The 27,116-nt window shown below is 47.6% G+C and overlaps 1 protein-coding gene and 1 pseudogene across 4 annotated transcripts; both read left to right on the forward strand.

Moving 5' to 3' along the window:
- Positions 1 to 5,166: 5,166 nt before the first annotated feature.
- On the forward strand, positions 5,167 to 8,373 carry LOC131405712 (granzyme B-like). Of its 4 annotated transcripts, XM_058540814.1 has the most exons (6): positions 5,182 to 5,216; positions 5,638 to 5,657; positions 6,291 to 6,438; positions 6,969 to 7,104; positions 7,311 to 7,571; positions 8,230 to 8,373. In XM_058540814.1, the coding sequence occupies exons 1-6, from the start codon at positions 5,182 to 5,184 to the stop codon at positions 8,371 to 8,373; spliced, it is 744 nt and encodes a 247-aa protein (XP_058396797.1). The 4 variants fall into 4 exon arrangements, with proteins under 4 accessions (XP_058396800.1, XP_058396797.1, XP_058396798.1 ...); XM_058540817.1 differs by lacking the exon at positions 5,638 to 5,657 and having other exon boundaries at positions 5,167 to 5,236; XM_058540815.1 differs by lacking the exon at positions 5,638 to 5,657 and having other exon boundaries at positions 5,182 to 5,236; positions 7,311 to 7,376.
- An 8,939-nt stretch (positions 8,374 to 17,312) lies between these two features.
- On the forward strand, positions 17,313 to 20,010 carry LOC131405275 (cathepsin G-like; annotated as a pseudogene).
- The last annotated feature ends 7,106 nt before the right edge of the window (positions 20,011 to 27,116 follow it).

The raw sequence follows: 27,116 nt of genomic DNA on the forward strand, positions 1-27,116 counted from the left end.
TGTTTTCCCTTAAATTTTTTTCATTCGGAGGGTTGGTCCAAATAACCTGGCTGCTATAAGTAAAGAATAAAGTCAGGGTACTACCTGTGTATTTATTCAATCAACCTTGATTCAGTTTCTCTTAGGAGGGACATAATTAGAACTGTTGTCCCTTGTCACAGCCCTGCCATTCTGGCGGTTATTCTTTACCTCATAAAATTACAGAAAATAGTTCAGTGACTACAGTTTAGGGGGCTCCTGCCCTGGTCACATGTGAGAAGATGGTTTAATCTCAGTGAGCAATCTTCAAATTCATCACAGGTTGGTTTTCTTCAGGGGAGGGTTCCTATAAAAAGCTAATCCAAACTGGTGTGTAAACTCTTTTCTGACTTCAGGATCCCATACTGTTCCTGAGTTGTGAGAGAATACGTTTCTGTGGTTTTAAGCTGTGAAGTCGGTGACAGTTTGTCGCAGTGGCCATAGGAGACTAATACAGCACCTTATCGGGAAGTTTGCATTTGAAAATCCTGTCCTGGGGCAGCTGCCTCAGAAAAAGCCGCCTCCTCTGAGAGGAGTTGGTGGAGACAGGCACCCTCTCAGGACTGTCACTCACGTGGGCTACGGGTTATCAAACTACGCCTTTGTGTGAGGAAACAGTGTCCATTCCTCCAAGGCTCTGCAGCCCCAAGCCAGGGATTAGCCCAGTTCAGGCTCACACCTGTGTGAGAGCGCGGCCTCCACAAGCCCAGGCAGCCCCTCCGGGGTTCGCACCACACAGACACTCTGGGGGCAGGGCCTAGGCCAGGGTCAAGCTGGGAGAACACTCAAGGCCAGGGCTGGGCCCCAGGACCGCCCCTCATCACCCACACAGCCCCCAAACAGACACCACCCACACCAGGGAGGCAGAGAGGGCAGGACCACACAGAGGTCAGCTCAGTCCTCCCTACCTCTGCCTACAGGAGGCTCCAGGGGCCCCTCGTGTGTAACAACACGGCCCAGGCATTGTCTCCTTTGGATGAAGAGTGGAACACGTCCTGGTCTTCACCAAGATCCCGTGCTTCCTGCTCTGGAGAAAGATCAATGAGATCTTCAATCACTGACCATTTTCTCCCGGAAGAATTTAGACTTCCCCTGTGGAGGCTGCCATGTCCTTAATAAAAGTCCATTTCTAGATGGAAACGACTGATTTCTCCTTTATTTATTGAACCACAGTCACTGGGTACTAGCTGTGGGCAGGCCCACCTCTGCTCTGTCTGCTCATGTTGCTCCCCTGTTTTCTGCTTCAACCTTTCTCCCACCGCCCGCCACCTCCTCACAAACCCTTGCTGTTTTACAACTCATTGATGCTTTTCCACACCTCCTTGCGGCTGAGCCCCCTCACATCCAGCCACACCACTCTGATTGGCTCTGAGACTACTCACAGGCTATTCACTCACAGCCTCGGCCCCTTTCAGCCTGTCTCCTGGTAACCCAGGGTAACTGGCTCCTGGTCTAGGACACTTGCTGCCCACCAGGGCTAGAGCTGCCAGTTGAGTAACGGAAAGAGTCTTTGCAGCAAGACTGGATGGTAGTACTTTTGCCATCAGTCAGCTAACAAACAGATATCGAGCACCCACTATGTACCAGGCCCTGGAGGCTCAGAAGTGAATGTGGCAGACACCGGACATACCCTCATGAAACCTACAGCCCAAAGAACTTTCATCAGAATTTCCCCAAGGCTCTTCCTCACCCAGGTTGGTCGATTGGTTGGCCTGAATCTGTGTGGGAAATCCACACAAATGAACATCATCTTGTCTGAGGATAATAGCATTCATTTGTCTGACAACTTCCAGTTCTCACGTGCATCGTCACGTTTAACTCTAGAACAGCAGTGGATGGGATTGGAAATGAAGCTTCGAGTTCTGTAGTCAGTGGAGCCACACCTCTGGATGAAGGAGAGGTACAGGGAGGAAAAACACAACGAGGGCAGCCATTTCTTTACGGTTTACATCTAAGGTACACTATGGCTATAAAGTTCAGTATAAACTCTGACATGGAAGAGATACCACAGTTCTTTAACTTCTTGAAATCACACCAGATCAGGGACGCTCACATGCTGCCAGAAAAATGGAGAACAGCTTGCAACCCACAGGTCACCATGGTTACTGCTACATGCTTAGCATCCAAGCCCACCATGACCCTCAAAGTTGGCCAGCTCTTAGCTCAGAGGCCACACATGTGATAGGAGGCTCTTTGTTGACACTGAGTTCCCTGGGACTGGTCAGGCTAGCCAGGCATGCCTGACAGCCGTCCCCTCCCAGGTCTTGATGCCGATCTAGTGTGCAGCTTTGCAGGTCAGTCCAGTCACGGTTGTGGATGAATAGCCCTGACCAAAACACGCACACCAACACCAGACACATTTTCACATGGGGGAAATATTTCCCTCAGGGTTCCCGTCATGCAAGATGGCGTGCCTTCTCACATCTTGTTGCCCACCAAGACCTCTGTGCAAAAGATCTTTTTTTTTTCTTTTTGCTTGAGGAAGATTAGCCTTGAGCTAGCAATGTGCCAATCTTCCTCATCTGTAGCAGAATATCTTAATGATTGTGGCCACTTTCATAATAAGGGGAGAACAGTTGACTTCACACAGCTTCTTTTTGAGTGCTGAAAATCCTCCTGACACAAAGATGTTCCAAGATCATGCTCAGAGAGAGAAAACCAAAAGATCGAAACAAACAAAAACACACAACTGTACACACAAGCACACACAAATATATATGCACACATACAGACATATATTTGTGTGCTTATCATATATAAAATATACAGACGTGTCTATATACATATGTGTAGATACAGGTACAGGTATGGATATATGATTTCAGAAAGCTGCCTTGGCACATACATAACCCATTTGAGGAGAGGTATCTGTGGTGAACAATGTTTACAAATCCTCTCCCTTGACCCAATGGTCTTTTGTTAAAGGAGGATAGTGAGGCCCAGAAATTGACGATAGAGCTAAATCCTGAGCAGGATCCCAGGGCTCCGAACCTCCAGGTCAGGTGTCCTCCAGCTGAGAGGGAAATGCTCAGAACTGTGAGGTCTTAAAAGTGACCTTATGCCCACGATCAAGATAACCTCCCAGTGGAGATATTTTCCAGCCTCTGCTGCAACAATTCCCTGGAGACAGAGCTCCTGGGCCACCTGAGCAGCCATTCTAAGAGAATTCTAGTTGTCAGAACACAATCTTTGCTCGGCTAAAATCTGACCACTGTGGCTTCCCCCACCTCTAAGAGTGATATCAAAGAAAATTTGCAGCTTGGCAGGCATGCATCCTGTGTGTGTGTGTGTGCATGTGTGTGTGTGTGTACACATTTTCTGTAACCAGGTGACCTTGGGCACATCATTTATTTTCTCTGGGTTTGTATCACTTTACAACATGATTACTGATAATACCCATGCAGAAGATGAAGAATTGAATGAGGTCACATATGAATTATATATGTGTTGGAACATCGTAAGCTGTGGATTAATAGTAATGCCCTTTGCCTTCTCTCTCCCCGATTGCCCCCACACTGTATTTGTGTTAAAAAGCAGCTCCCAAATGACAGCCTATTTGAAGACAGCTCTGATGCACACCCATCCTCCAGCCCATCTTTTTCCTGTACAAGTCAACTGGGAGTTAATTTACCAGTGCGGACCCTCTCTTCTGCGACACTCAGCAGAGTCCAGGGTCGGCACCCTCTTGGAACAAGCCTTCCTTCCTCTTATCTGTTATATCCTCTATGGGGTCAAGAAAAAAGTCCTAACCACCCTGTCCCTGTGAGACTGCAGCAAAGATGAGATTTCTGGGAGAGAGGGGCCAAGCTGAAGGACACAAGCCAGTGCTCATCCCACTGATTCTGGTCCCCATTATCTCCTCGGGAGTTATCAAGTACCACTTGTGAGTAGGTATTCATGTGTAGGTATTTAAGGTGTTCATAGCTGCACAGCCAAAGTGTTAGCATATGATGCCAAGGGGGACTCCGAAAAGCTTCAATGGTGGAGTTCAATGCCTTGGTGAATTAAGTATGCTCCAGTAACAGATCCATCCTCTGCTTTCAGGCTTAGGAACCTGAGACAAGGGAACACTAAAAATGTTTCGAGTTTCACAATCACATACAGAGGTTCTAGCAAATTAAGGCGGAGAGAGGACAGAGAGAATAATAGTCATTGGTATTGGTAAGATAAAGGTTCCTCAGTGGCTACCATATTGTGATGGGAATTCCATCATGTTGTGATGGAAAAGGTCATTGGGATCACACACTCTCTTTGCTTTTATTCTTCCTTCTCCTGACTTTCATCGCCAACATGTAGGAGAGTGTCATGCCTGGCCCATGAGGGGCACTCCCCTTGGGCCTTAGTCGCTCACTGAATCACATCTAGTACCTATTGGAAGTGGGTAGGGCCATTCTTAGCAGCAATGACAATGGCACAATGACATGACATTCCCACACTCACACATGTCATTTGAGTCTGCTGCTGTCAACCAAATTTCCCTGAGCCTCATCTTTCTCTTAAGTTATGCCTAAAATCAGAACCTAGAGGCATGAAGGGCCAGAACTTGGCCCTAGCTGACTTCATTTGACCGTGAGACTCAGCCACGTCGTTGAGAAGAGATTGCTGCCTCAGATAGGAGTTGTCTCTGCATTCCTATTTGGAAGCTGGGATGATACTCAGAATTTCTGGGCTGTTTACATGGCATCAAAAACACCTCCAATATGCTTGGTCATAGCAGAGAGAAGGGCCCAGACACACATCTGCTAAAGGAATTATCCGGATGGACTTAGCAACATGGGAATGAGGCACTGGTGTTTCTAGCACTGGGATAGAAGGTTTCAGGGGCTCCAACACCTCTACTAGTCGATACCACAGCCCGCAGTCTCTACCTTCTATGCTCGGGTTCCTGCTCCGGGCTAGAACAAGTGGTCGGCACTGAGTCATCCACTGTGGCCACTGATGTGGTCACCGAATGATTCTCAGACAACAACCCAGAGGACATCATCAGGCAGAGGGGTTGGGGGTGGGGAAGCTTTTGTAGAAAGCCATCTATGATGAAGCACCACACAACCGAGGGGGACTTGACGTCATTGAGCCCACCTGCACTTCTTTCCTCTCCTGGCGGCTATAAGAGAGCAAGGAGGAAGCACCAGCAGCTCCGAGCTGGGCAGCCTTCCTGGAAAGATGCAGCGTCTCCTGCTCCTGCTGGCCTTTCTACTGTCTGCCAGGGCAGAGGCAGGTGAGTGACCATCCCCACCCTCAGAGGCCCCATCCCATCCCACAGGGAGCACAGATCCTCTGCCCCTTCTGCACAACCCTGATCCATCTATCCACCAGCTACAGTCCTAATCCAGCTCCGTTCCCACCTCAGACCCCGGAGTATGATACTGGATAAGCTACTAGCAGGAACGGCAGGGCAGAAGGCTGTTCTCAAGAAGAGCCAGTGGGTGCTATTCCCTCCCCAGCCCTCCAGTTGCCATCTGGAAAGTGAAACTTAACTAGATGTGCCTGGCAGAGGGAGGGAAACTGGAAAAGAGAAAATAATAAATCCCCCAGCAGATGACAGAGTGGGGCCTGGCTTCCCTGTCTGGGATGAGGCAGATGTTCCCTTCAGTGTCTGCTCAGGAGAGAATCCCAGAGCTCAGCAGACCCTGGAGCTGGTGGGACCACAGTCCCTGGATGATTGTTGGTGCCTTGCTCAGTCCCAAGGCCCCTCTGTCCCTTCACCAACTCTACTCTTCTTCCCAGGCCTTTAGCACCTCCCCTCTTTCCAGGAAGCAGCCACTGTTTGGCAGACCCCAACTTCTCTGCTTTCTATAATCCCACAAGCACTGGCCCTACCAATCCTCATCCAGAGGCCAATTGGGGGCCATTCCTTCACGTAGCCAACAGACACTTCTTGGGCATCCACTACCTGTCAGGCCCTGAAAACAGGCCATGACAACATCTAGATCCTAAACTTAAGACTTGGCCACTGGAAAGCAGCACAACCTTATATGGGGGCCGTACAAATGCACAGGAAACAAAGTCAGGAGAGGAATTTTCAGGAGCCTCTAGGACTTCGCTGTCTCTCAGACAGAGATGCTCGCTTCCAATTATCTATGGAGAACAGATGCACAGATGGAGCCTGCTCCTCTTCTCTCTCCCAGAGGAGGAAATTGAGGCTCCTCCTCAGCCCTTGCCAACTCCAAAACATCCCGGGCTCCCAGACGCCCAGTAGTCCTGAGCCGTAAGCCTACATATGCCTGGTGGACTCAATGAGTGCACACAAGCAGATCAGGGTTTCCTTTCAGGAGAGATCATCGGGGGACACGAGGCCAAGCCCCACTCCCGCCCCTATATGGCCTTGGTTCAGTTTCTGGTGAACGATGGATGGAAGACGTGTGGTGGTGCCCTCGTGCGAGAGGACTTTGTTCTGACGGCTGCTCACTGCTGGGGAAGGTGAGGGGCCACAGGCAACTGATACCTCATGAGACCCCCACAGGGACTCCTGTCCTCTGTCCAGGGGTGCAGTCCAGGGAAGCTCCCCCGGCTCGTGGTAACTCAAGGCCACAAGAGCTCATCAGAGGAGCCATCTGAGAAGATGACTGGAGGATGCAAAGTGAGAAATAGGACAGGTAAGGTTTGGGGTCAAAGGTCAGAGGTGAGAGTCAGTGATCCAGTTGAGAAGAGAGGACACTGGCCAAATAAAGCATCTGTGGAGGAAGAAAGCCTGCACGAGGGTCAAAATGCAAACTCAGAGTATTTTCACAACATTGCCTGAGGGCGAGAGAAAGCTTCCAGAAACCATACCCTCAGCACCATTGAGCAGCATAGGGCACAGAGACACTCAGCGTCCGGCCCTCAGGTTGCCTCGATTTCCCCTAGCTGCAGCCCTGGCCTGGCCCACCTGTCACCTGCTCTTCATGGCTCTTGGGCTGAATCTCCTGTGACTCCACATCCCCTACACTCCAACTCTGCTTTCTGTGCAGTGCAATCAGTGTCACCCTGGGGGCCCACAACATCCAGGAGCAGGAGAAGACCCAGCAGGTCATCCCTGTGAGAAGAGCCATCCCCCACCCAGACTACAATCCTAACAACATCTCCAACGACATCATGTTACTAGAGGTAAGGAAACCTCTCTGCTGCTTCTGCTCTCCTGGGTCCAGATTGTTTCCCCTCCCACTGCGACCTGTCCCGTCTTTCCTTCCCATCCTGGCCACCTGGCTACTCCCAAGTGGCTCAGGGGAGAGAGAAGACAGTGCAGTCCCATTGCGGTGTCCAGGTCCAGGAGGCCATTGGCTGAGCTGGACTTTCTTGCCTCTTCCCATCAGCTGGCGAGAATGGCCAAGCAGACTGCAGCTGTGAGGCCCCTCAGCCTGCCCTGGGGCAAGGCCCAGGTGAGGCCCGGACAGGTGTGCAGTGTGGCCGGCTGGGGGAGGGTCACTCCAATAGGCCCAATCTCAGACACTCTGCAGGAGGTGGAGCTGATCGTGCAGGAGGACCGGGAGTGTGAATTCCGCTACCCCGGCATTTACAGCGGAGCCACCCAGATTTGTGTAGGGGATCCGAAGGAAAAGAAGTCTTCCTTTAAGGTGAGACTGATGATCACACTAGTTTGGCTCTGAAGAGAGGGGTGTTTGGTGAAGATCTGGGACCTGTTCCTCCAAAAAGTGGGGTCTCCTTCACCCCCTGGACTCTGATCTTTCTCCTGGGAAGGGAAGGGCTGAGCAGCCAGAGTGAGAAGTCACAGGACTTCTGCGAGCCCCCCGGGGGCCTGTGATGGATCCACAAATGGCATTCCCCTGGGCGGTGATGGTTCAACACTCTGCCCCATGCTGGGCACACGTGCTAGAAAACTGTGCTCCCTGCTGTGCAGCAGTTAAAACAAGGTGGCTCCTCAGAGCTGGCACCCATCTTGGATGATGGGCTCACCCTCCATGCTGAGTGTCGGCCCCACCTGCAGCTTCTGTGTCCTTAAACAGTAGACTGAAGCACAGTCCCACAGCACCTTCATGGGGAGATGATACGGGACCTGGGGGAGGACAGAGAGCTGCCACCTGAGTGAAGTGAAACAGTGACAATGTCCAGGGTCAGGACTGGGCAGCTGAGGGGCCCACAGGGGCCGCCCTCCCCTCTGATCTCCCACATGGAGGCCATGCAGGAGGCCTTCTCTGAGAAGGTCTTTGGGATGACAGGGAGGGCAGGACCAGGAGGAGAACTAGCTCAGTCCTTCCCTTTCTCTGTCCATAGGGGGATTCTGGAGGCCCTCTCGTGTGTAAGAAAGTGATCCAGGGCATTGTCTCCTATGGACGAAGTGACGGGACACCTCCACGGGGTTACACCAAAGTCTCAAGTTTCCTGCCCTGGATAAAGAAAACCATGAAAAGCCTCTAACTGCAGAAAACAGACCATCTTCTCTGGAGCTTATCCAGAATCACAACAGCAACTAAATAAATGTCTCTTAGCCGAGTGGGAACGGCTGGTTTCTTGTTTGTTCATTGCCCCTCATTCCCAGGCACCAACTCTGTGCTTAGAAGGCCAATAACACAAATCTGCTATTTTCTGCTTCCTCCTCTTCCCACTGCCAGCACCACCTCCCCCAACCCCCATGCAAAGCTGTCACCCAACTCCGTCTTACCAACACGAGTCTCTCCAGGCCCTGCTCTTCTGCCAGGGCTGAAGCTGAGCACCGTCAGGAGAAAATATGACCCTCTCTGGTCCCGGGGCTCAGGGTGAACTTCTTACCTCCTTCCAGGTGTTATATGGCAGAGAGGAAGGGGGATAACACCACAGATCCCAGAGACCAAGCTGGCACAGCCTGGGGCTGCAGCTCAAGGGCACAGCCCCCAGCACAGGGGAGGGGAGGGGCTGCCTGAGCAGGACATTTCTCTCCCACAGCCCGGGGAGCTGGCACGGAGTGGGGCGGGTCTCTTGAGAAGCTCCTGTTCTCACCTGGGCTGAGTTTCCTCCTTGACCTGCTCTGAGCTCGGAGCCCAGCTCGGCCTCCAGTCTCCTGGCTGCCCCTTCTTCTCCATCCCTGCTTACCACTGAGAGTCCTCAGAGTCCAACAACTCCTGTTGCCTCCAGACAACAGTGCTCTGAGCTGGGCCCTTCCTCACAGCCGTCCCACCCAGGACCCCCAGAGGTCCATGTCGTTCCAGCAGGGCCTCTCCACTGACATGCCATCCCAGCTCATGCCCTGGCAGAGAGGGCTACAGAGGGACCAGGCCTGTGATGGAACCAGGCAGGGCCCGTGGAGGACAGGGTAGGCGTGTGTCTATCCGGAACCTAAGGCCCCATCTCTCAAGTGGCAGGGCCACCTCAACCCCTCACATCTAGACCAGTGTCACCGCTCGTGCTCAGGGTCCCCCGGCCACCTGGTCACTCAGTAGCCTGAGTCCCTTTCAGCCTGTCACTCTTAGTCCTTGCTGGCCTCCAGGCATAGACCCCTGCTCACCACCCAGGGCTGTATCAGCATTTTGAGTTTGCATGGGCTGCTCTCTGCAGTAGGACTGGAAAGCACAGGTTGTCCATCAATCAACAAACATGGGCTGATCGAGCACCTAACTGTTCTGCCCTGGGGTACACAGTGAACCCAAGACAGACTCTGTCATCTGAACCCGAGTGACACTGACAGTGTGACTTTCACCCAAATCATCTAACTCTCCCTCCCTCCTTCACATGAGTCCATGTGGCCTAGATCTATGTGGAAAACCCACAAGAATAAAATATTTTATTTTTATTGCTGATTACAATCTGTATGAATGTTATCACATGTGACTCTAGAACAGCAAGTATGGGATTTGGAAATGACGTTAGTCATTTAGTTTCTAGAGTGAAGTTACTAAGCTCGGTTTACTGGAGCATCCTCTTCACCTAGAGGAGAGGGCAGATGGAGGGGAGGAAGAAGACAGGAAGGGCAGCCTTACGTTCATTTGCTTTAAAAGCAGCAGGTATGAACATCATTGTCCAGATTCAAATGGTAGGAAAAACTATATGATGCATTTGCTTGAAGGCAATTAGAGTCTGACTCCAAACTCCCATCCAATTGGACCAGCCAGAAACATGAACCCTGTCGTTACTGCAGCTCCTGCCTGCGCAGAAGCCAGCTAGAATCTGGGAGGCGGATACAGTCTGGAAAAATGGAGAAAAGCCTCTAGTCTGCAGGCCTTCATGGTTACTCTGCATCCACCATTTCCAAGGCCACCCAGACTTTTGGACTTTAGGAGGTTTTTGGCTTGGAGGCCACACAGTGTACATGATTCTTTGCTGAATGAGGATCTCCCTGTGTTGGGCTCACCTTGACAAATACTCCCAGAGGCCACCCCTCCAAGGTCTTGCCACAGATATGGGGCACTGCCCAGGGGCTGAGCAGAAGTCCCAGCTGGGCTAAAGCCCTCCTGCCCCAAATACACACGGCACAACCCTCTTGTGACGAGGGATAAATACTCTGGGATCGTGTAACCCTCAAAGGCATGACTTTTCCCATCTTGTTGTGCACAAAGCATACAGCAACCCAGTCTCTTAACGACTGTGGGCACTTTCACAAGGGAAAAGCAGTGATGTTACGGAGCTCATGACTTGGAGCTAAAAAATCATCCCTGCTTCTAAGACGTACTAAGAACCTGGCTCCTTGATGGAAAAAGACAAAAAGGAAAATGCAGAAAGCAAAACAAAAATAATATTTTTAAAATTTGCCTAGGGATCTGGCCCCGTGGTGTAGCGGTTAAGTGCGCGCGCTTGGCTGCTGGCGGCCCCGGGCTTGGATCCCGGGCATGCACCCATGCACAGCTTGTCAGGCCATGCTGTGGCGGCGTCCCATATCAAGTGGAGAAGCGTGGGCACAGATGTTAGTCCAGGGCCAGTCTTCCTCAGCAAAAAGAGTAGGATTGGCATGGATGTTAGCTCAGGGCTGATCTTCCTCACAAAAAAATAAATAAATAAAAGTTGCCCAGCCACATGCAGGTTTAGTTTAGTTATAACATTGACTTTGAGAAAACGGTTCTGTGCTTTAAAGCAAGTCTGAGAACCCCTGTTGTAGGTCTTCATCCTCCTTTGAGAGATGACAGGGAGCAAAGTCCCAGGAGGGGGAAGTGACCGACTGAAGGTACCACAGAGTCAGGACACAGCCTGGACTGAGCCCCGGCCCTGATGGCCAGGCCAGCGAGAGGCCTGACATGTTGTCTAACACCCTCTCTGTGCTGGCTTCCTGGCGTCCCTGAGCAAGAGGTGAGCTTCTCTCAGACGTCTCCCTGGAGAGAGAACCTCGGGCTCCTGTGCAGCCACTCTGGGAGAACTACTCAAGACACCTTGTTCAGTGAGCTGAAGTCTGCTCATGGGCACATTTAGATGGAGGTGGATAAGGACCCTAAATATGCTGATTCCTTCAAATCTCCTTTGTCTGTGGAAGTATCTCCCTGTCGCACTCCCCACCTTTGAGGAAACGATCCTTCTCTTGCTTAAAAATATCTGTAATGAAAATTTTAAAATAAAAATACATAAAATATCTCTGTAATGACCTCAAGGAAATGCCTCTATGCACAAAACCCACTCTCACCGCCCCTCCTTCCTTCCAGACCCACAAGAAGAGTCAGGTCCCAGGATGTCGGGGAGAGAATTGCCAAGCCAGCTCCTGGGGGAGAGACGCCCAGAAGACTGCGAGATCTTGCTAATCTGTTTTGGGAACGTGTCTCTGGATGGATCTGCCCTTCCCGCCCACCACCACACTTCTGCTGGGCCCCATCTTTGTGAACTTACAGAACTCACAGGGTTTATTTCCTGTCTGTGTATCCCACACAGCACAGCTTTTGACCAATAAACATATTTCACCACAAAACAAGTGCTGCAATGGGTTCCTTTTTATCATAGGCCTATTGCTAGACTACATTCCTCATCCACAGATTCAGGAAGCTCAGTGAACCTCAGGGAGGACAAAGAAGGCCACATCTAAGCACATAATAGTCAAAGTGGTGAAAACCAGAGAAAAAGCTGAAAGTGGACAGAGAGGAAAATAATATACATTACTTTAGGAGAAACAACAAGAATAACAATGAGCTTCCATCAGAAATAGTGGAAGTCAGAAGACAGTGACATGACATTAGTAAATGGTTGAAAGTAAAAAAGAAGTAAGCAATCTATTTCTGGAATTCTATGTCCAGTGAAAATACTTTTCAAAAATGAAGGCAAAATACAGACGTTTTCAGAAAAACAAAAGTAAGAAAATTTGTTGCCATCTGACCTGCGTGGCAAGAAATACTAAAAGAAGCTCTGCAGGCTGAAAGAAGATGATCCCCATTGTGGGCAGGAAGGAGGAAAGAAAAAGCAAAACGTAAATGGTGACTAAATTTAAAAGACTTTACATAAATTTCTTTCAAAGACTAATGACTATATAAGACAAAAAATGCTTTAGGGCTTATGACACATTTTGGTAAAATGTATGACAAAAATAACTCAAAGGCTGGGAGGGAGGATAAATGGAAATACATCATTGCAAAGTTCCTATATGAAGTGGTATAACATTAATTCAAAGTGATATGTGAAGGACGCGTACTGTAATCCTAGAGTAACCACTACAAGAATATATAGAGATATGACTAAAAACCAATCAAATAGCAATATGATATTCTCCAACCTAACCCCACCAGTAGTTGCATTAAATGTAAGCAGATTAAACACTCCAACTAAAGGGTAGAGATTGTCAGTCTGGACAAAAAAATGGATGACTCCATTTTGTGCTGTTTACAAGAGACACTCTTCATTATAAGGACGTGGATAGGATGAAAGTAAAATGGGAGAAAAAAGAAGATATATCCTGCAACACCAATCAAAAGAAAATAGCCTTGCCCATGGAGTGCGCTGTTTAACTTTAGAATTTTTGACAACCTGTGATATCAGAGTGTCTCAGTGGAATTTTTATTTCCATTTTTCCATATTTTATTTCCATTTCTCTTAATATGAGTGAACTCTTTCCATTATTTTTTAAATATATTTTACTGTGAACTATCAGGTCTTTCACCCATTATTCTATCAGGTTTTTGGTCTTTTTCTTCTGGATTTTCAGAGCTCTTTATATACTAGATAGATTAGATCCTTAATTGTGATATATGTTGCAATAGTTTCTCCAAGTTTGCTGTCTGTATTTTGAATTTGCTTACACTGTTTTTTGACATACAAACTTTTAACAATTGTTTTTTTACATATGAAAGTTTATTTATCAATCTTTTCATTTCATGTTTCTGGATTTAGAGTCAAAAGCAGTTAGCAGTATATACTACAATCAAATTTTTCCTTATACACATATTTTCCTTTTACGCCTTCTTTTCTTCCTACATATCGCTTTTCCTAGTTTTCCTATAATTTTTCTGTATTATTTAGATAACTTAAAAACCTATTTATTAAATATGAATGAGATTTTAAAACAGTATTCAATAATCGATTTTTAATAAAATGAAGTAATGTTTATGTTGGATAATTTAAATTATAGGATTAAAAACTTATTTTTATCCTGAGCAAATATATTTATGATCAAACCTATATGTTGTGATAAAATCTATATAAAAATATACATAGAAAAAATCTACATGGATAAACATCTGTTCACAGTGGTCAGTTGGGTTGTGAGATTAAGGCTGACATTTTTCTTCTTTCTATTTCATAATTCATTCAATATTTGAATTGTATAATTATTAAAATAATTTTATTTAAAAAAAATTACAAATCGGAAACAGGTAGGCTTCAGTACGTTGGTCCATGTGTTAGTTAAGATAACCGTAACTGTTCTAACTGATAAACTTTAGCATTTCAGTGACTAACACAGTAGAAGTCGATTTCTTGCTCACACACGGTCCAAAATGAGTTTCCCGGTAAGCAGTGACCCCTCGTACTCTCAAGTGTCCCAGTTTGAACAATAATTGCAGGCTCAGTCCCCTAAAGACAGATGCATGTTCCCAGTGTCCATCTGCGTCAGACTCTGGAGGGGAGGAGTCTCCGTGATCAGGCACAGGAGTATGTTTGGAGCCAGGTCTGGACAGCGCCCAAATCATCTCCACTCACATCCCATTTGCTGCAACAGTCACACAGCCACACCAAACCTTGAGTGAGGCTGCACAGTGGGGTCACCTACGTCCCCTGGAAGAAAAGGACATTGATTTGCTAAACTGCTAGCTCATCTCTACCACGATGCCTAACAATGTTTGCTGTTAGAAGGACCAGGGGCCATAAGTATTTTTCTGACTATAAAACTAACAACTTTCCATTGTATAAAATATTGGATAAGATAGAAGTGAAACTAAGAGTCACATAAAATGGTTGTTCTGGTTCTTGTCTTTTTCTTTAAGAAAATTAGTATCAATTTGTATATACCGTTCTACATTCTACTTTTTATACTTAATATTACATGACACAAACTGCTCCACACCACTAAGCAGTCTTCTCAAACATGATGCTTTTTAACAGCTGGATGGTGTTTCATCCCATGAATATATCATAATGTATATTACCACTCTCCTATCGTGAATATTTGGATTGTCTCAGCATTTTTGGAAGTGGGTCTTAGTGATATGTCCACCTCCACCTCATTCTTTATTTACCCAGGGCCCCGGGGTCAGCTGCCCAGTCTCAGAAGTAAGCTTTTTTGTCAGGAAACACTGAGGTTCTGGACCTTTTTTCAAATTCTTCTCTGCCACATCCAGGGTCTGGGTCCCTCTCTCCCACTAACTACTTTGAGGGGAAGATTGTATGCAGATCTCATTGAATTTCCTATGTCACCTGCTCTTTCCTACAAGCACAACAGCACAGGCCACTTCTTGGCAAGACAGTGTCTTGCTCCCAGCAGACACGTGTGGTGGGAAGACAATGGCATGGGTACAGCCTTCTCCCAGCACTGACACTCCATAAAACACCACAAGCTATCAGGAGAAACTTCCCAAGGAGCTTCCAAAACCTCTCTCTGAGACTGAAATTAAGGCAGCCCTGAGGATGTCCGGAATGCCCCAGTAGTACACTGGTCTCCTACAAAGCTAAGAGCTGTGAGATTGGTTTCTGACTATAGCGGCATCAGAGTGAGGGAGGGGGAAGTGACCCAGCATCAGCCTGCCCAGAAGATTGGCATTGATGGCAGCCTATGGGGCCCAGGGAGGAGGTGGGAAGCACCCGACTTTAATGTCCCAACATCGCAGAGGACAAAACAGTTGTAACTGATGGAAATGTAATAAAAGAGTCCAAATTGGATGTAACCAGCTACGGATGTTGTGAAACGTTTCAGAGTCATATTTGACCTAATACTACAATTTCCTATTAAAGTAGAAAATAAAAACGTTAAAAAACCTATGTGTCCCTATCTACTCTCATGCATTAGTTCTCCATGGACAGTTTCTAGAAAGAAGTGGGAAGACAGCTAATTTTCAATAAAGGAGCCCAGAACATACAATGGAGAAAGGAAAGTCTCTTCAATACATGCTGTTGGGAAAACTGGACAGTCACGTGCAAAAGAATGAAAGTAGACTATTATCTTATGCCATACTCAAAAATTAACTAAAAATGGATTAAAGACTTGAATGGAAGACCGGAAACCATAAAACTCCTAGAAGAAAACATAGGCAGTACTCTCTTTGACATGGGTCTCAGCAGCATCTTTTTGAATATCATGTCTCCTCAGGCAAGGGAAACAAAAGAAAAAATAAATGAATGGGACTACGTCAAGCAAAAAAGCTTCTGCATGGCAAAGAAAACCACCAGCAAAACAAAAAGACAACCCACCAACTGGGAGACAACATTTGAAAATCATATATCCAATAAAGAGTTAATTTCCAAAATATATAAAGAACTCATACAACTCAACAACAAAAACGAACACCTCAATCACAAATGGGATCATGGACAAGAACAGATATTTTCCAAAGAAAATATAAAGGTAGCCAACAGGGACAAGAAAAGATGTTCAACATCACTAATTATTAGGGAAATGAAAATCAAAATCACAATGAGCTATCACTTCACACCTGTGATAATGGTTATCATTAAAAAGACAAGAAATAACAAGTATTAGAGAGGATGTGATTAAAGGGAACCCTCATCACTGCTGGTGGGAATGTAAACAGGTGCAGCCACTATGGAATACAGTGTGGCATCGCCTCAAAAAATTAAAAATAGAAATATCATGCAATCCATCTGTTCCACTTCTTGGTATTTATCCAGAGAACATGCAAACACTAATCCAAAAAGATATATACACCCCTATATTCATTGCAGCATTATTCACAACGGCCAAGAGTTGGAAGCAACCTAAGTGCCCATCAGTGGATGAACAATGTAGTATAATTAAACAATGGAATACTACTCAACCATAAAAAAGATGAAATCTGGCCATTTGCAACAGTATGGATGGATCCTGAGGGTACTATGCTAAGCGAAATAGGTCAGATAGAGAAAAACAAATACAGTATGATTTCACTCATATTTGGAAGATAAACAAACACAGAGATGCAAAGAACACTTGGTGGTTACCAGAGAAGAAGGGAGGAGGGGCGGGGGGGGAAACAGGGTAAAGGGGTACATACGTGGGGTAACAGATGGAAACTAGAATTTTGGTGGTGAATACAATGCAATCTACAGAGAAGTCGAAATAAAACGATGTACACCTGAAACTTACATATGTTATAATCAATGTGACTTCAATAAAATATAAATAAATAAATAAATAAATAAATAAATAAATAAGAAGTGGGAGGAGCCAGGGTCTCAGCAGGGTGGCCAGGGGTCAGAGGGTAAGACAGGCAGGCTTCCTCTTTCCTCTTTCATCTCCGTCAACTTTGTCCTGCTGTCTCCACCATATCCCACATCTGTGTTTCATTCACCTCTGTCCATGTCTTACTAAGTACAAATGAATAAGGAATCCAGGAAACATATTCATTTAGAGAAACCAAAATTCCAAAGGACTGAGCTTTAATCTTGGAGACACAGGAAATAGAGGACATAGGCAGCCACCAGCTTTCATGCATTGTTGGGAAATTATTGAATTTGGTGGGTTTAGAGTTCTGGGACACAGGCCCCACGCCCCCTCCTGTGGCCCTGGGTCCCCATTTCTGCTGCCAGCTCTGACTCTGCACTTGTGGGGGGATCACACTGTGGCTGGGATGTCTCTCTCTTCCTCAGATCAAAATGGCAGTTGGTAAGCAATCCTCCTGAGCAGCTTGGGTGACGAAACCTATCCCACCAGCAGGAGAATGGGACTGTGAATTCTGACCCCAACCTGGCCCTTCCTTCCTCTCTCGGGGGCTAAAAGTCTGGCAGGAGGAAGCACCAGCAGCAACTCACTGGGCAGCCTTCCTAGGAAGATGCAGCCGCTCTTGATCCTGGTGGCCTTTCTCCTACACCCCAGGGCTGGAGGAGGTGAGTGACCGTCCCCAACCTCAGAGGCCCGAGCCCTCTCGCAGACCCTGGAGCCTGACTGCCTAGGCACCTTCTAGCTCAGGATCACCAGGCAAGTCATTCGAGTTCAAAGTTCCTCAGGTTCCTTACCCATAAAATAAGAATAATTTTAATGGTTACCTCACAGAGTTGCTATGAGTGTTAAATTAGTTAGTGTACATAAAACTCTTGGAATTGGTCTCAGCACCTGGAACCTGCTTTATAAATGTGCTCTCTAAGTTCATTCTCCCACCCACGGATCAAAGCCTAGCATACAAGGAAACAGCAATAACAGTCCCATCAGCTCACATCTAGTCTCATCCCACGCTGGTCATGAGCTGTCCAGGAGCTGGACTCAAGGGGATCTGGGAAGCTTCCTGAGGAAGAAAGTACCAGGAACTTCAGGGAGAGGCCACTCCAGCAGGCTCCCATCCAACAACACAGCATCTCTCCTCAATGCGGGTGGCTGAAGTTGGCCATGCCTGGAGCAACAAACTTCTCCTCCTTCTACTCCTCCTGCCTTGGACCCAGGCCAGCCTGAGGCCTGGGGACTTGTGGGAGGGGGCTGAGGTCTGGAATGGGGAGTCAGCAGAGTTTCCTGAAGATCCCTGGAGTGCTCCCCCAATGTGTGGTGCAGACCTCAATTCTCACCGCCAACTCCTCTGTCCTCTGCATCATCTCACCTGCCTCCCAATCTTCTAGCCTTTCTGGAGCCACCAACCAGGTATCCACACCATGGGTTCCATGAGCACAAAGATAAGTACTGAATGCTTCCTTCCAGGGCCAATCATTGGAGGCCGAGAGGCCAGGCCCCATTCCCACCCCTACATGGCATATCTTCAGACCCAGACTCTAGTGGGTCCAGGCATGTGCGGGGGGTTGCTGGTGCGAGAAGACTTTGTGCTGACAGCAGCCCACTGCTGGGGAAGGGGAAGAACTAAGGAGCTTCCGGGGTGACCAGTAACACAGGCCCAGACGGGTCATAAGAGAGGCCATCTGAAAGCAGGGCTCTAGCAATGAAGAGGTGAAAGAGCCCAGGGAGGTCTGGGGGCCGGGAACAGGCCAGTGTAAATGAGGAGAAAAGAAGGGCATGATCAAAAAGAGCGAGAGGAGGAAATGGAAGACGCGCATTGGGGCTCAAAATGTGAATTCAAACTCTCTCTCAGTTTATTATAGGGGAAGTAAAACTCAGGTCACTGCGTCCCCCACCATCCCCAGCTCGGGGCTTTGGGGAAGGAGAGGGCACAGACAGCCCCAGAGCCCCCATCCCCTCAATTCCCTCAGCTGCAGTCTCACCACCCTGGGCTGTCCCCCTGCCCTGCAGAGCTGGTGGAACATAGTTGCTGAGGCTCACACCTACCTCTAGGCCTCCTCTCCTTTGTAGCCCTTTGAATGTCATCCTGGGGGCCCACAACATCGGGAGACGGGAAAGCACCCAGCAACGCATATCTGTGCGCAGAGCCGTCCCCCACCCTGAGTATAATCAGCAGAACCACCTGAATGACATCAAGTTACTGCAGGTACCACCTACCTGACCCCCTGGTTCTCCAGCCCAGCTGACTTTCTCCCAGTGTGGGGGCTTCACTCTGTCCTGGGACCATAGAGGAGGAAGCTGGCACAGAGTCCCAGGTAGTGGTGAGGGCAAGGGGTGGGTTCTGCACAGGGGTCCCTGAGGGCCTGCACTCTTCCTGCCAGCTGGAGAATAGAGCCACACAGGACAGAGTCGTGAGGCCAGTGGCTCTGCCTCGGACCCAGACCAGGCTGAGGCCTGGGGACATGTGTGCCGTGGCGGGCTGGGGCCTGGTGGGCCTGGATGGGAGAACAGACACACTCCAGGACGTGTGGCTGAGAGTGCAGAGGGATCAGGAGTGCAGCAATGGCTTCCATTTCTACATCCACCGAAGGCAGATTTGAGTGGGGAACCTGAGGGAGGGGAAGTCCCCTTTCATGGTAAGGCCACAGGTACCCACCAATGCTGCCCATACGGAGGGACCTGGGCAGAGCTGAGCGGGGGAACAGACTACACCCCACGGCCTCAGTCTCGGGCCCAGACCGGAGTGATGGGGTGCTTTGTCCCATCAATCTGGTCTGGGTACAGGGGAGGAGCACCAGACACACAACGTACACATATGCTGCCTTGTCCTGGGGAAAGGGAAGGTACCCCGCCTTGGGTTGAGCTAGAGACAGTAACAACAGTCAGGACTGAAGCCCAGCGAGGGAAAGATCCAGAAGCTTGACTGCTGCACCCCACCACCCTCCTTTCTCACATACCCCACAATTGAAGGAGCCGACCTGTCTCTGCCTTCTCTGAGGGCCTGGCCTTAGGGCAGCAGGAGTGGAGAGGCCTGACTTCATTTCACTTCCTCTCATCACCCACAGGGTGACACTGGAGACACCCTGCTGTGTCACAATGAGGCCTAGGGCACCATCTCCTATGAAAATAGGATCGGGGCCCCTCCAGCAGTCTTCACCTGGGTGTCCAGTTTCCTGCCCTGGATAAGGAGAACAATGAGATGCTTCAAACAGCGGGGTCAGACTGAGACCCCCAGTGACTCACTCTTCTTCTCTGGGGCTGAGGCCAGCTCTGGGGGGTTTCTCAGAGCCTTAATAATTGTCCATGTCTAGAGTGGAAATATCCAATTTCTCATGTATGCCAGAACTAAGGCTAAGCAAATCCAGGAAAATGGGGTCTCTTCTTCAGGACAATGAATCCCCCCATGTCATGGAGATCAGGATGAGCTTCTTCCCTTCTCCAAGACATCCATTCTCCCATCTCCCCTCCCCCCACAGCCTTAGGGATTGATGAAAGGACATCTCTCTCCCCAGAGCAAGACTGTCTACTCTCCCCCTACCAGAGACCCCCACTAGATATTAAAGTACAATCCACCTTCCGTATCCCCCACAGATTCAACCAATGCAGATCGAAAAGCCTATGATGGTTGCATTGTACTGAACATGAACAGACTTTTTTTTTCTTTATTCCGTAAACAATACAGTATAACTACAGTATTAACAACTACAACATTTACATTGTATTAGGTATCATAAGTACTCTAGAGATAATTTAAAGTGTATGGGAGGTTGTGTGTAGGTTATATGCAAATACTTTGTCATTTTATATATGGGACTTGAACATCTGGGGATTTTGATATCCATGGGGGTCCTGGAACCAATCTCCCTCGGATGCTGAGGGATGACTATATACTATAAAACTGTGTGCCATTGGCATGTGTAGGACAGGCAGACCAAAGGACACAATTGAAATTCCATACAAGGCCCAATTTAATACATGGTGAAGGTGGCATCTCAAATCACTGGGAAACTATAAACTTTTAATACAAGGTGTTAGAACAGCGAGGTAGTTATTTGGGGAAATACAGAGAATTAGATCCACTCCTCACACCATAATCTAAAGTAACCCTCTAATGGATCAGAGATCTAAATCTAAAAAATTAAACCATACAAGTACTAGAAGAAAAAAAAGATTTACTTGCTTAAAAATAGCTAACGAGCACCCATGGTCACAGCACCACTATTCACAATGGCCAAGAGATGGAACAACCCACGTGTCCATCACAGCCAGAGTCCTTCTGCTAAACCCTTCACCACACCAACCCCCACTGTCCTATAGACAGATGTTCTCATTTTCAACGTGAGGAGGGTCTGCTGCTTGTTTTAATATACTGAAGTTATACAAAATTCCAAAGAAAATGTTGACTAAAATAACATGAATTTTACCCTAAAGATTAGCCCATATTCAAATAAAAGATTACTGACGTGACTTAATTTAAAATCATGCTTTAAATATCTTCTTAAGGTAACTGTACAGAATGACCTGGGAGGTTTTTCTACCTCCACCAAAATGTAAATAGCTCTTGTAGTCTATACCGAAACTGAAAAATAATAATGTGCGCCTGAAATTACACAATGTTATAAACCATTATGACCTCAAGAAAACAGTTGGAAAAAAATGTTAATTACTCTTTGCAGCATAACATTTACCATCTAAACTTTTGCAGCCTGAATGTCTTAAATGGAGTAATCACTGAGCACATATTTTATCAAATCCAGCTGGCTACATGCAGAAATGCTCTCGTAAATTTTACCATTATTTTCCGGGTATTTCTTATCAGAAAGTCATTAGCCTAATATTCAGTGTAAGCCATTTATCAACAAAATTTTAATCAACAATACATCTTTGACAATGCTCAGTCATTCTCTATATTTGCTACCATCTACCCACAGGAATTATCTGTTACTTGCATGCTCGGGAAGATAGTCTCATTATTCAATGTTTGCATTGGCAAATGGTGGGGAGGGTGAGGACAGAGCAGTGAAAGCATCCCCCATTCAACCCTTCCTCTCTGGGACATTCACTTAGAGCCCCACAGCACTGCCTCGTCTTAGGACTCGGTCCCCAGGAAACACCCAGGGCAAACATGTCTCACTTCCGTGTCTTTCTCTGCCAGGCAGCACTTCCAAGGCAGCTCTCTGCATCCAGCTGCCCTGCTGAAAAGATTTCCACAGACCTCATGGTGGTCACCTCAGGAGACAATTCCCTCATGACCATCCCAGAGTCCAGCCCCACTACATCTTGCAGCTCTGCTCTCTTCAAGATTAAGGAAACCTCAGCAGCAGATCTTTAGCAAGAAAGTGTTGTGCACACTGAATCCTCGTGCAAAAGCACACAATTCCTCCCACTCTCTTTCTCCAGGTGCAGACGCTGTGCATTAAAGGCCCTTCTGACCTGACTGGGAAGTCGTAAAACCATGACAAGCTCATGCTTAGTAGCCTCACTGGGAACTAAGGAAGACTTGTGGTCTGCAGAGGCCTGGGTCTTCTGTTCCAGGGCCTGATCAGAGTCAGGAGAAACTGGACACTGGCCATTCATCATAAGTATAGCAGAATTGCAGAGGAGAGGGGTGGTGACCTTGATAATGGTGTCAGAGTTTGTCTGGGAAAATGTGGGTGCCCCAGAGAAGACTCTGAACCTTGAGTGTGAGAACAGGAGGCAGCACAGGATGTTTCCATATGTCATAGGAATCTTCTCTACTACGGAAATGTGAAAAAACTATCAGAAGTACGTCAAATCTGCTAAATAAATTATGAATGAGCAATATTTTAGGTGGCATCACCCCCAGAACAATTAAGAACTCCACTAGACTGATATCTTATCACAATTTCATTTTCAAATTTCCACTGAATTTTCAGAAGTATAATTTTCCAAGGCTGCATTATGATCCACTGCGTGATGCATAGCAACTTACTAAACCAATTCAGCAATCCAGGAATTTACAGTGTGGACTTTGAACATGCTATTACTACTTTGACAATCAGAATGGGTTTCAGTGGTAGCCAGCTCTAATATGGCCTGGATGACCCCCACCTCCTGGTGTTCCCACTGGAGGGTGAAGGTTTTTGCTGGCATGACAACGTCACTGAGACCCCAGATTCCCAGGGCAAGGAGACTAACGAAAGCCAAGATGAATTATACCCTCTTCACCTTTTCTATGGCAAACAGATGTCACCCATGGTGCCCACAACATCACAGAAGAGGAAACCACACAGCAGCAAATTCCTATGTGCAGAGCCATCCACATCCTGATGGAGACAAAAGACAGGGACCACATACAACCACAAGAGTCTCATGCCTGCCTTTCTGGTCCTGCAGATGATCAGGCCCGACCCTCCCCTCTCCTCCACCTGAATCACCTGCTGGGTCCCAGGACACCCAGGGGAGTGGTACAGCTTCTGATGGAAGGGTTCAGTAGACAGTTCTTCTGTGGCTCGAGTTCCCAAGAGGAGCAAGAGAGAATTTGCCATCTCTTGCCTCTTCCAGCCATCTGGAACACAAGGCCAAATGAATTCTGCTTTGAGGTTCGTTGTCTTGCACGAGAGCTAGGACTGGGTGATACAGGGGAAGATGTGCAGGGAGGCAGGCTGGCAACATCTGGATGACGGCAACTCTCAGACAATCTCCAGGGAGTGGAAATGGAGATACAACTGGAGCACAGACCAGTATCTACAGCAGCTCTGAACAGTTGTGTGTGGGATGCAAAGGAGAACGCTGTTCAAGGGAAAGGTGACAGATATATGCCCAGCCGTGACCCAGAGGCAAAAAGTCGTATGGGCATCTGGGGAAGAATATACCCACAGTCTACAGAACTGGATTACCAGGGTCCACAGAGTCCCCCATCCAGTCTATGGACTTTGTTTCTGATGCTCCGGACAGACACTGGAAAGCTGGGGTAGAGCTGGAGATAGCAGTCAGGACTGAGAGGGACGACCAGGATGCTGATATGCACTCCCCGTCACAATCACACACACACATTCACACACACCAGGGCCCTGACCCTCTGACATGAGTGAGTCTGGGATCCAAAGGGAATCTCCCTCTGAAAGGAATGCCCCTGAAAGGCTGAGATGATTGGCATGAGGAAGCCCACACGAACAGGGGCAGTGAGCTGGGCTAAGGGACACCTGAGGGCCCGGGAAACCACTCATCCCACTAGGAATACCTTCCCTAGGGAATCACCACACCTACCTGGCCCAGGTTCCCACTGCCACCTGTTGCATATATAGTGGGTGACAACAGGGCTCCTCTTTGTGGTGACAAAATTCCTAGCTGACTGGACACTCGGCTGGGCTGTGTGCTGAGTCCTAGAGAACATGGTGAAAGCATCTGCCCCAGCCTCAGGGTCCACCCACTGCCCAGTCACTTAGCAGCTACAGGACATTTTAGCCCATCCCTTCCTTTCACAGCTGGCAAACTGGCTCTGCTCCTGCCAACCATCAATACACACATGGTTAGTGAGGCTCAGTCAACTGCCAGGCCTGGTGCAGGGCCCTGGAAATACAATGGCGAGAATGACAAATGCCTAATGACCCAGTGTCAGAGCAACCTCAGTCTGCATTCTATGGATCTCTGTGCTTTTTTCTCAGAGTCTTCAGTGCCCCAGATCTAGACAAAACTCAATAAGAACGGAAGAGTGTCCAGTTCCAATAAACACCACAACTTCCATTGTTTACCAAACTACCTCTGCTTGTATCATTTCAAATGACCTTAGAAATATAGATGATTTTAGCTAAAGTAATCTTGTACTTCATCATGTCCCATGGTTTCAAATCCTTGAGCACCCTACAGGAAGACAAAAGGGTAGGGATGAAGGCCACCACGCCATCAGGTTAAATCAGATTTGTCCATGTGTTTGAAATATTTGGCATTGGTGAAATTATTTCCAGTGAGGAAAATATCCCAATATTAAAAAAGAAAAATATGGACACATAGTGATGTAGATTGTCTTGCTCCTAAAGGCCGAGAAAGAGAGGTGACCAGCACAGCCATTCGGCGAGTACTCCATGGGAACAGGGTGCCTGGTGTCTCCATTACCACGCCAGGGCTCCTCCATTCGGAAAATTTTGCTCCTTACACTCTCTTCTCTCCAAAACCTCTGGCCATGGGTCATCCAGGCTGCTCTGAAACCTACTGGAGACGATGCCTGATGTGAGACCATGTGGTCCATCTCAACTCCTGCCTGTAAACTATACTCAGCCCAGCTGGGGCTTCCAGACATCTGTATTTTACAATTAAGTGGTAGAATCAAGTTACCTGAGTATCTTCTGGAATCCCCCTATTAGTGTGACTCACCAAATCATTCAACCACACAGTTCTGGAAGCTCAAGGAGAGAATTTCACCCAGGTCTGCCTGACAGTTCTTAGTTTAGGACAGCTACCGTGAACACCATCCTTTCAGCCCAAGTATAATCTCTACCAAGCTAATCACCTCCAGTCTCTTCTCCATTCTCCTATGGAAGTTGGAAGGCCATTCAACTCCCAGGATCCTCTCTTGTGGAAATTCTCCTCAGAGGACAAAGCTAGAACCTCCAATGGCCAGATTCTCTTGGTTTCTCTCCACTGCGCTGAGCTAATATCTCAGGTAATAAAGGAGAGTGGCCACTCTGGAGAAGACCCCATCTTCCACCCTAGTGAGCTTCTCCACTGAGGCTCAGGTCTAGAAATGTGTTTTTAGAAGGGAAAGTGGCCAATATTTCAACTGTAGCCACCATTCCTCTTAGGACATTGAGTGTTGGGAAAAGGGCAGAAAACAACACCCAGGTGGGGCAGTGCCCCATAACTGGGACTGTTTCTTCTTTCCATGGAAATAAAAGCAGAGACTCTCAACCAGGGATAGAGTGTGATGAGGTGCAGAAACTTTCCATACACGACAGTCTTCAATGGGGTCCCGTGATCCAGGCCCCATGGGACAGGAGATATTGGGATAGGGAGAATCATGGGAAAGTCTGATTCCCTCTCTTCATAGCACTACTTGCATGTTCGAAATACCTTGCAACTGGAAACTGTAACCCCTTGAAAACATCCTGATATTGAGAGTAACATGGGCTTTATCAGGGCGACCTAGGAACACACATTGAACTCAAGCACATATGTCATCAATCCTCCTCTAAGGCCCCCTTCTGCCCTCTCCTTACCTTCCTACTACTCTCTTTAACACTCCATCTCCACCTCATCCCCAATCTCCATGCTGCACCCGCAACCCCAGGATCTGCCATGTCTGAAACTAACAAGAAATTGATGGATGACTGGACTCATGGCTAGCGTCTTTCAGGTGAGATCAGAGCTTGGCACTCTTGCATGAATACGAAAAAAGGGCTCAGGCTCTCCAACAGTGAAAGACTAAAAGGGAAGGGATTTTGTTGAATGGTGATATTGCAGAAAGTAGGCAGGTGCTAACCACAAATGCAAGGAAATGAGGGGTGCTATTCAGGCTCTTTGACCACCTGAATTCAACCAAGGTGGGAAACGTCACTTCTGACTCAGGCCAGAGTCCTCAAAACCCTATTCATCCCTTCTGAGAGCCTGGTATTTCCTCCTGGTGAATGTGGTCAGGCTGACTCAGCAAATGCTGAAGAATGTGGTTCTTACAATACCTTTACTACTTACAGAGACCCCCAGCCAGGCTATCTCTGTGATCCATCCTTGGCTCAGTCCTACCCAGGAATTTGTTGAACACCAGCTCTATGACTGAAAACAATTCACCGAAAGGACAGAAATGAAAACTTCTCCCAAAGGGCAATAGTGGGCATCTCCCTTTCATGGCCCTCTCACTTGTAACCAAGAAAGTGATTTGGTATTAGGATGGCACATGATTATGGTGGAGTGAATGCTGAAAATGCAGAATATAACTTTCCATTCTCCAGAGCTAAGAGTGGTTATCTATACCAAGAGCTATCATCTGGCTCAAGAATAGAAGAGCTAGCTAACAGTTTCCTAGGTGTGACATTCACCTTGTCCCCATACTGCTGAGCCACTCAGCTCTACCATGGCAGATACCCAGAACCTAGCTGAGCCATCAGTGTTGTAGCCTCAACGCTACTCCCCCAGACCTAATGGAGACTGGCTCCCACCCAGCCCCCGCCTGCCCATTTCCCCATCTAGCTCTGATTTCCCATCCTTTGTATCTGCCCTCATTGTCCTGAGAGCTCAATGCCTTAGGAAGATAAATCTATTTCTGAATTCCTGTTCAGAAATTTATGTGGACCTTTCTCACACGTGGCGCAACCCAAAGCCAATTTGTGTATTATTCATTCCTATGTCAAACAAACATTTATGGGTATTTTGTAAGTGTCTGACTCAAGATAAAATAGAAAGATACCAGATCATTCTTCCAGATCAGCTCAAAATATTCATGTCTTAGAGACCAGACTCATCC

Source organism: Diceros bicornis, chromosome 5, assembly GCF_020826845.1.
Source record: "Diceros bicornis minor isolate mBicDic1 chromosome 5, mDicBic1.mat.cur, whole genome shotgun sequence".
Classification (NCBI taxonomy): Eukaryota; Metazoa; Chordata; class Mammalia; order Perissodactyla; family Rhinocerotidae; genus Diceros; species Diceros bicornis.